General features: G+C 40.9%; 1 protein-coding gene across 4 annotated transcripts in view; it reads right to left on the bottom strand.

Moving 5' to 3' along the window:
* Positions 1–1,212: 1,212 nt before the first annotated feature.
* Positions 1,213–10,132, bottom strand: part of LOC111840572 (macrophage-stimulating protein receptor-like) — a 28,637-nt gene continuing 19,717 nt past the window's right edge. For all 4 annotated transcript variants that reach the window (XM_023805538.2, XM_023805539.2, XM_023805537.2 and 1 more), the window contains 9 exons: positions 9,286–9,439; positions 9,018–9,110; positions 8,575–8,784; positions 5,940–6,020; positions 5,392–5,573; positions 4,896–5,005; positions 2,967–3,132; positions 2,657–2,793; positions 1,213–1,915 (listed from right to left, as the gene is read on the bottom strand). In XM_023805538.2, the coding sequence (XP_023661306.1) occupies positions 1,684–1,915; positions 2,657–2,793; positions 2,967–3,132; positions 4,896–5,005; positions 5,392–5,573; positions 5,940–6,020; positions 8,575–8,784; positions 9,018–9,110; positions 9,286–9,439 (1,365 nt within the window). In that variant the 3' untranslated portion in view covers positions 1,213–1,683. The remainder of the gene's footprint in view (positions 1,916–2,656; positions 2,794–2,966; positions 3,133–4,895; positions 5,006–5,391; positions 5,574–5,939; positions 6,021–8,574; positions 8,785–9,017; positions 9,111–9,285; positions 9,440–10,132) is intronic.

The following is a 10,132-nucleotide window of genomic DNA, read 5'->3' as shown; positions in this document are numbered from 1 at the left end:
AGGAAAAAAAAACTGCTGAAATCTTCCGATACGAAGATAACTTTAATGACACACCGCTTGTCAAGAACTTTTATGTAATAAAAGCATTGATGCACTAATTGCATTCTGCTTTTGTTCATCTGATGTGCTAATGACAGACTGATATTTGTGTATAATATTATGGTTCAAAAAAGACACTGACTATTCCATTTTCAGCTTTGGACACCGTAGCATGATGCTAGACATGTATGGCCCTTTCACTGTTACATAAGTGTGAAAGGTTTAAATAAAATATGCTGACGTAAAAGCATGCTAATGAGCAACTGATTTCTAATTCTGATGGCTTATACCAACTTTGTTGTATTTGCTTAAACATGAAAATCTTATTCAATGGTAAACAGCTACCTTTCATTATGCATCTGTTAAATATTACAACACTAAGAAATACCTGCCAAGAAGTATTAATTTATTATCTGATCTATTGTGTCTGTTTTGTATGTTGTGCTGCAATGGTCTTCAATATGCTTATTCTCAGCAAATGCAGGATATACTGCCCCCTGTTGGAAAACACTATACAAAACGTCAACACTTGCAAAAGAATAAATCGAAGGTGAATCTGGAGTGAGGACCTTCATAGTCTTTTAATCTCAAGTTTGTGGTATTTCAAAATAGCAATTCATGCCTGCTGCATATATAACCTAATATACAAACTTATTGTACCAAATCAAATTTTGTGTTATATTATGTTATGTTAAAGAAAATTGTGTAGCCTTGGTCCCAGCTGAAATATTCATGAGAAATTTTTCCAACAAGCAATTCTAAGAGAACCATAGAACTATAAAATAAAAAAACACAAAAGAAATGGAGAATGAGAAAAAGCATGTGAAAAAAACAGGTTTTTGTTCATAGTTGATGCTAAATGTACCAACAAATGACCACATGTCTAGCCAGTATATTACGCATATTGCTGCTGTCAAAATCTTATATTAACTGTCCTGATCATTTAAAATGTTTTTAAAAAATAAGGTTTTTATACAGCTACATGGATCAAACCTTTTGAACCACCTACTTACTATATTACAAAGAACATTTCAAACCTTTTTTTCTTATTGATCTGCACATTTCAAGTCATTTTAAATATATCCCATTATGCATTAATCAATAGGCTATTCCTTTACAACTCAAACCACACATAAGATAAACCTTAAATAAGAGAAACAAGAGACAGCGAAATGTTGTTCTGTAAATCACATTTATTTATTGCATTCATTGGTAAATATAAAACATTATGTATGGATAAAAAAGATGTGAGTGGTAGAAGGTGCATCTCCATGGATATCGAGCTGCCACATTGTATTTCGGTTATGAAGAATGTCAGGTATGTGGTCGTCATCAACATCATCCAAACTTTTGCTATTCAAAGTGACACATGGAAGCACAGAAATCACTTAAACCATCCGCTTGTGCAAGCTGCCAAAAAAAAAAAGGCATCCAGACTCCCACTGCTGAGACCACATCCGAGCTGTTTTACCAAACGGACTTGGACAAGTACTGCGGCAGATGCCAGTGAACAACTGGATCAGAAGATTTTTCGTAAACAGGTTTTGCAAGAACACGTTATGGCAGGAACGGTATGACGACAGCGTTGCTGCAGTCAGTGTTTGGGTTGACAGTTGCTAAGGTTGTGCGATCATGTGGACACGTTCAGGACGGGGTGGAACAGGAGCTGTCAGTGGTGGGGGAGTCACATCCGCAGGCAGTGTCTGGCTGTTCTGGGTAGGGGTGTGGCATGTCCAGATTGATATAACTGACTTTTACGTTGATGTAGTGCTCCCCCTCCAGGCCAGAGATGATCTCACTGATCTCAGTGACCAGGGTGGCAAAAGTAGGTCTTCTCTCTGGATCAGGGTCCCAGCACTGCAGCATGATGGCGTACCTGTATGAGCAGATGAATCTGTTACTTTTATACTTAACCAGCCATGTTAGAAATCCAAAATGCATGCACATATTTGAGGGACCTTAGATGTGTCCTTATGCTCTTATTTGCAGCCTTAAATCGGATATTAGAACATTTTCTATTCCGAGCAAAACATATGCTCTCCTTAAATGTGAGAGAATTTATCTCATAATATAGAAATTATATATGTAATATATATTATACTATATGTACAGTGATCAGTCAAAACACTTGGATGAACCCCAACATCTTGCAAAAGCACCCCATGTCAAGGTCTGGGATAAATCTGGTGGTAAGGTGACATTCTGTACTCGTAGTCAACATGGTGAACTGACTTCATAGGAAGAATGTTGCACCTCTGGTTCTTCAATAGTTTTATTAGGTTATTGCTTTGTTAGTAGCTGTTGTGTAACTCCTGCTCCTATACTGCTTACACTTGTACTTGGACATTCATTGGAAGCTCAGCCTAGCTGCACTTATGCCTAGTTGTTTCCTTGCCGGCACAATTGTTTGCAGTGTGCTATTTACCTCACTTGTACATTCCTTTGGACAAAACATCTTCTAAATGTGTAAACTGCAGATGTAAATGTAAAATATAAAGGAATAGTTCTGCACAGACCAGATTCACATGTCATGTTGTAAGCTATATGGGAGAGAAATGCCTAACTATTAGATTCCAATATGAAACTCTACTAAAATTCCATTAACACTGTAACTTACAGAGAGTCTGGGCAGAACTCTGGCTGGGGGAGTCTGCGTCCTTTAAACAAGTAACGAGTGATGTCATAGGGATCGACATCTGGGTAGGGGCTCGCTCCTCTGGTCAGCAATTCCCACATAAGAACCCCAAAGGACCACTGTGGAAAAGATATGTCAGCATTACAACTGAATGACAGGAGATTAACAGGAGTACAATAGATTTTAACCACGAGTAGATATTTGAATACTGGAAAAATTGATACACGCTACTGGATAACTTTAGACTCCTCTTATTACCAAAAAGGTGCTACTTTAGTGCTCAGACACTCACCACATCTGATTTTGTTGTAAACTTTTGTGTCTGTAGACTTTCAATAGCCATCCACTTGACTGGTAGTTTGGCTCTCTTCTGGTCTTGGACACTGTAATACTCCTTATCAAAAACATCACGAGCCAGGCCAAAATCCGCCACCTTCACAGTGTATGACTCGTCTAGCCTGCCAAGTTGAGTAGAATGTCAATATTTATCATGTTTCTACTCTTAATGGCTACTTTTTAAAATAAAAAACTGCTACCATATAGCAGCAAAATGAACTCCATCACTGATAATTCAGTAGACATTCGATCTTAAGCATATTAATTTCAGGGAGATGGATGAGATCCACACACACACACACACAGACACACACACACACACACACACAGTGTAAGAGGGGAAATACTTTATGCTGTTGGAATGACACAGATATATTCCCCAGACGGTCCTGCCACCCCTATCTAATCCCTACTCCTCCCACACTCCCCAATCTCTCTCTCTATCCCACTACAACAGGCCTTATACCATAATGACATCAAATGCCAACCACATTATACGCAATTTTCAAGAGCAATGTTATTCCAGTATCTTGGCAGGGGATTCGCCCACGATAAATTTCACAAGACTAAAATTCTGCGGTATACCATATTACTGTAATACCACCCAAGCGTGCCAAAATGAAACAGATCATTAATCAGCACAGTTTTTAATGGTACTTATTAACTATCTATTTCATTTCATTACATTACTAATGTTACATTTTCATTTCATAATTGGTTATCCAGTGGTGTATAGGGATGGCAATTGTGTCATAGGTAATACACATAATTTGTTAAAAATGCAACGAAAAAAAAAATGCAACAAAAAAACTGTATGAACCGAACTGTGGCTCAAAAATCAAGGTGTGAATCAATTCGTCAATATGGAGAATACTCATAATATACTTGCACTTTTACTGTTTTGTATTTTACTACTTTGTATGCTATCTCAAAATTAAATAAAGGTGCTTCTGCAGCCACCTTTTCCAGTCTCTGCTGCCACCTAGTGCTTCTGTTTCAGTTTTGAGGTGATCTGTCTTGAAATGCAATCAAGTGTAGATTTTCATTCACATAATATATATTTTTTTTAAGTGGCAACAAGATCCATCAAAAATAACACAAGTACAAAGTACAAAGAACAAATACAGGCAGTCCCCATGTTATGAATCTGTACCTGTTGAAGTCTGTCTTTAAAGTGAATTTGTAGGTATGTCGGAAAAATAATAATACAGTACATAATAACAATAATAATTAAACAGTAATAATAAAAGTAACTACATACAGAACTATACTATACCTTAAACCGACAAATCAATGAGGGCACAGAATGTTTTCATGACATTATTACAAACTACTGCATCTAACCTGCATTTTGAATATAACAGAGGTATGGTTATGGTAGTCCATTCAGTTTAATTATGGGACTGCTGTAGTTATCGGATTCACAAGGTCAATTTTCTTCTGTGGTCACCCTTCCTTTTCCTGCCACTAAGTACAGTTGCTTAAATTTTGGTGCAATTTGACTCATACAAATTTGCACAGATTGAAATAGATCTGTCAAATTATTGTTTTCACAATAACAAGATCAAGTGTTTTGCTTCAATATGTGGCACTGCTCCATTTTGTGTGATACAATCCATACAATATGTTTGCAGAGTTTGAAAAATATCCATCAAACATTTTTTGAGTTATTGCGCTGACATTAAAATGCCTGAACTGTTCACAAAAATATATAAGTTTTCCAGGATATTATTTCTGGGTGTCAGGGAGCTACTGTCAATTTACTGGAGACACCTGGGATTTCCAGGAGGGCAGGGAAGTTCTGCATAAGCAGTTATGAATAGCTTAAAAACTTCCAGGCAAGTTTCTGTCTTGCTTCTATGCAAAACCAGTAGCGGTGACTCACATGCAGTTCCGTGCTGCCAGATCCCTGTGTACAAATTTCTTCAGGGCCAAATACTCCATGCCCTTGGCAACCTGCAGGCCAAAGCCAATGAGGTCCTTCACAGTTGGATTCTGGGAGAAAAATGAAGAATGGCAGCCGTCGAGTCAGATAGCAACATCAGGGGTCCCCTTTTAGACCTACTACTGCTGATATTAGCAGGGGATGTAATTAAGAAGAACAGTAAGTAGCTCAGGCCTCAGCCATAAAAAAATAAATATTAACAGAAATAAAACTGCCATATTCTTGAGTTACAAGGATTACTGTGAGTTTTTCATCAATATCTTCTTTAGCCAGAATGACCTTTATTTCAACTTTTTTCATTTTATCTATGTGTTAAACACACAAAAGTAATCTTAAAAACTTGCTATAAAATCTGGTTAATAATAACTAAGGTTAAAATTCAATCTCTCCCACAAGTTTTCCTATGAGATTTCTTGACATCCTTTTCCTCACTTACTCTCTGTTGACTGCGAATGAAATTGCGTAAGTCTCCATGTTTCATGTAAGGAAGCACCACCAGGGGGAGCCCTTCCTGAGGTATGAGGATTCCCAGTAGGGAGAGAATATTATTGTGATGAAACTCTTTCATTAGGATTCCCTCCTTCAGGAACTGCTCCACTTCCTCCATTTCTGTGATTCCTGTGTGGATTAACATCAGTATTAATATCTTTCTAACCCACAATGTATTTATGCACACAACCTCATTATTAGCTGTCTACAATTCAATGTACTGTATATGGCTGTGTCTGGCAGGAGATAGAGGGAAGCAATTTCACACTGATTCACATTCCCATTTTTTTTATATTACAAATGAAATGATGCATTGTAGAGGAAAGGTTTAGCGCTGACTATAAAAGTCATGCAATGGTCTAGTCTTACTGGAATATGCATTATTGAGATGTTTTTGTGATGCTGCAATAGGTAACAATTATAATTGCTATCTCTTGTTCATTATTAAACCCCACAGAAGTGTTCAATATCATATAAAACAATTCCTTTACTCACTGTTTAATGACTTTACAGCGCAATGAATTAACTGGTTGTTCTCATTTGTAAAATGACCGTGATATACTGTTCCAAAGTGACCTAAAAAAAAACATATATTAAAGGCATCAAACAGAGAAGAGTTTGTATTCGCCTTCAGACTCACATATTACAGATGCTCCTCATATTACGACGGTTCAACTTGTGATAATTCATCTTTATGATGGTGCAATAGCGGTGCACATTCAGTAGATATTAAATTTTGAATTATGATCTGTTCCTGGGCTAGGAATATACCATATATGACTTCCACCTAATGATGGGCAATGGCAGCTTCAAACCCCCCCATGCCTCCTGTCAATGTAGCAATAGTGAATGTAAACATCTCATACAGTGCGTAACATTGTATCGTACAGTGTTCTTTTCTGTGTTTAACCAAAGCCCATGTCTATTCAATGCCTGGTCGGGTCATGTTGGGGACCATGCACTGGTACAGCACATTGCCACGCTCACTGCATGACTTAACAGCCAGGGATCCCAGTTGGCTACCCCCCCAGGCTGACACGCAGTGCAGTTCCACCCTGCGGAAGTGCTCATCTATCTGCCATAGCCGGGTGTTATATGAGCATCCCCCTGGCCTGGTCGGTTTGGGTCCCCAGCAATGAAGATCCTGCAAGCCGGATCACCCTCAGGGCCCTAACTGACTGTTCCTTACAATGTAGGTAATGTGCCTCATTCGGGACTCCCTGAGCAACAGGTCATTCAAGGTCAAATCAGCAGTACCCAGAGATTCTCTGAAGAGACACAGTACCAAAGGAGGCCAGTCTTCGGCTCAGGTCACAGGGTAGCATCCAGAGCTATATAGCAAGTCATGGTGCACCAGGACCCAAGAGGTCCTTAAAGGCTTGGATCTTGGTTTTAATCCAGGACACTCACAAGAGCAGACACTCAGACTCCTCGCTCAGTCTCTCAGGAGCCCCGATTTGGGCTTCCACTGATTCCACGAAGATCACAGCATCTTTGGCAAAGTCAAAATTGGTAAATCTCTCCTTGCCAACAGATGCTGGACCCCATGACTCTGCCCAACGCCCAGTCCATGCAAGCACTGAACAGAGTAGGAGCAAGAACACACCCCTGAAGTACCCAATTATCCACTGGGAAGAACACAGAGATTCTGCCTCCACTCTGCACAGCATTCACAATACTGGAGTACAGACCGGCCTAGACATCCAGCAATTTTGGAGGGATCCCGCAAAGTCAGATGTCCCAAAGGGCAGCTCGATCAACTGAGTTAAACGCTTTACGAAAATCGACGAAGGCTTCAAAACTCTACCGATATTCGGGTTTGCGCTAGATGAGGACTTAGTGCTGGGGTACAACCCATTGTAGACTTCTTAGGTGTAAATCCAGACTGCTCTAGTTGCTGATAGGCAAGCAAGTGATCACAGACCCTGTTGAGGATGACCCTAGCAAGGACCACCACACCTGGCACTGAGAGCAGTGTTTTCCCCCTGTAGTTGCCGAAATCCAGGCGATCACTCTTTCCTCTCCAGATAGGGACAACAAACCCATTTTCCAGTCAGTTGGGATGATGTCCGTCTCCCTAATAGAAGCAAAGATTGTTTGTAATGTCAGGACAGCCTTACCTGCGGCCTTCCTTACCCCCAGCTGGGTCACCCCTCATCCAGAGACCTGCAAACCCTGACCTTTTGCAAAATCAAGGAACCTGGAGCCACTTTCTCCACAGTTGCCAGACACGTGGGGATATACACAATCCTCATATCCAGCCCTGTCAGTGCCAGTGGTCACTGAGATATCACTCACTGTGTTCGTAACACACAGACACAACAGACGAGATACACAATGAGAGCCTTAATCTGAGTCTCATAATACGCTTGTTAGAAGGAGTGACATTGGACATCATCGGGAGGCCTTCCACCACAGCAACAGCGACTCCCTGAGTATAGCAGCCGTCAGAGAGACCAGACCAACCTACAGAGATCTGGCCACATCCCGGTCTGTGTACCTCAGAGAGTACCATGCCTGAAATGCATAGTTTATGAAGTTCCTTTGACAGCAGAGGAAGATAGTCATCATGCCAGAGAGACAAGATGTTCCACGCACCTAACCAGGTGAGCCACCTCAGGCTAGGACCTGAGTGCGACCATGCAGCAGAGAACACCTCGGCACCACACCAGTTCCAATCCCCAACAAACCTGACCCTATTAGCTCACCAACGGTCTTGACTCTTCCAGGGATGGTGCCTCTGAAGGCTTCCCCATCCCGTTCATGTTGCATGCAGCCTTCCTATGGGCAGCAGCAGCAGAGCTACTCCCACAAAGAGCAGAAAGAAGTCCTGTCTGCTTCTTGGAGCTGTGTGAAGTTTTTTATGGTGGAGTGCCAATCCCGCCACCATCCCCCAAATTTTTCCCTAGAAGTTGGAGGGCCACCTAAGTTCATATCATATCATATCATACCATATTCATATTCAACTGCAATTCACCAATATTTTCAACACAATGGGTTCATCGGTATGTAACACCATCGTAAGCTGAGGAGCATCTGTATATATATATATTCCTTATATAACCAATAGAGATAGTTTAAAACATCCTTGTTTCTTTGCAGGTACGGTATCGAAGGTAAGAACCCCAACCTCTTCCAATGATCTGATGGTAGTGCACACGGAGTGCTGGTGATGGAATCAGCACATCCTTCACTTCCTCCAAAAGCTCTGGGCGCAGACTGGAGACAGAGATCTTTTCAGGGGGCATGAGTGGGGTGAGCAAAGTGTCAAAGTTGCTGCTACAGGACAGGCCCGATTGGGCTGCCACTGCTGAGAAGCCTGGGGATTCCATGACTGACTCTGAAAGGGGATGCATGAAAGGGGGTCGATGAGGAATGCCTGGCAACTGTATTTAATGTTGTGATTCTGCTAATGTGTAGACTCAAATAATAATTTTGGAAACGTGGGTCAAAACAAATATTGTCACATGCATTACATACATCAATCTAACCATAGCCGACTCCCTCTGAATATCCCAGGTTTTTAAGCAATTGAGGCACCTGTATGTTTATGTATCTTATGTGTGGTCTCACCTTGTCTGTAGTCACCCACCAATGGCCTGTCTACAGTGCTGTGGGTCTGGTTATAGCTGGAAAGGCGAGAGAGGCGGTGCTCCACCAGTTTAGCTGGAAGAGGATTTGAAATCTTTCAGATTATGTGGCAAACTCTGATACAACAGCAACTCTTCAATGAGTATCAACGTTTAGCACTGGATATTTACACAAAAAGCCTATCTATCGCAGCACTGTGCCTGTTAAAAATGAACAGAAACAGAATATTGATACTAATGACAGCTCTTACCTTCTTTTTTCCCTCTCAGATATTTTGTGATGAGGAAGGATAAAAGGGCCCCAGTAACCAGGGCACAAAAAATTCCCAGTATGATGCCAACCTCAGCGTTGTTAGTGGAAATAATCACCCTGCCAACTTCATGTAGCTGCCCATTTACAGACACCTGGAACAATTGAACACTATTTAGTCCCAGACAGTACACTCTGGAATCCCCCAAACATCTCATAAATGTTGCTTGCTCTCCAGTATTCTTTTTTTTTTGCTTGAAAATACAATTATATGCTTTTGTGTGCATATTTAGGTGGCACAGTGGTTAACACTGTTCAATCACACCTCTGGAACTAGAGATGGAGTCTCTGTTGTGGCACCAAGTGTGTTGAGTTTGAATGTTCTCCCTGTGTCATCGTAGGGTTTCCTCAACATGCTGTAGTTTTGCCCCACAGTCCAAAAACATGCAAAGGTGAACTGGAGTTGCCAAATTGCCCGTAGGTGTGAATGTGCGCCTGAATGGTGTGTGTGCCCTGTGATTGGCTGGCGCCACATCCTGGATTATTCCCTGCCTTGTGCTCATAGCTTCTGGGATAGGCTCTGGACCCCCCACAACTCCGAATAGGACAAGCGGGTACAGAAGAGGGATGGATGGACGAAGGTATATAATATTGATCAGCCTTCAAACTATCCAGATATCACTTATCTAGGACAAGGTAACGGAAGCAATCTAGATATGTGCCTCTTTTTTTATTTCAATCGTTATGAAAAATTCTTTACCCTTGTACTCAAAAAATACATTATCCCAGTAATGAAGTAGCATATATATCAGAAACTATCTAACGGTAAGCAGAATTTAACTGAGAAG

Source organism: Paramormyrops kingsleyae, chromosome 6, assembly GCF_048594095.1.
Source record: "Paramormyrops kingsleyae isolate MSU_618 chromosome 6, PKINGS_0.4, whole genome shotgun sequence".
In the NCBI taxonomy this organism is placed as follows: Eukaryota; Metazoa; Chordata; class Actinopteri; order Osteoglossiformes; family Mormyridae; genus Paramormyrops; species Paramormyrops kingsleyae.
The sequence above is the reverse complement of the archived record's forward strand: the minus strand, read 5'-3'. Positions and strand labels throughout refer to the sequence as shown.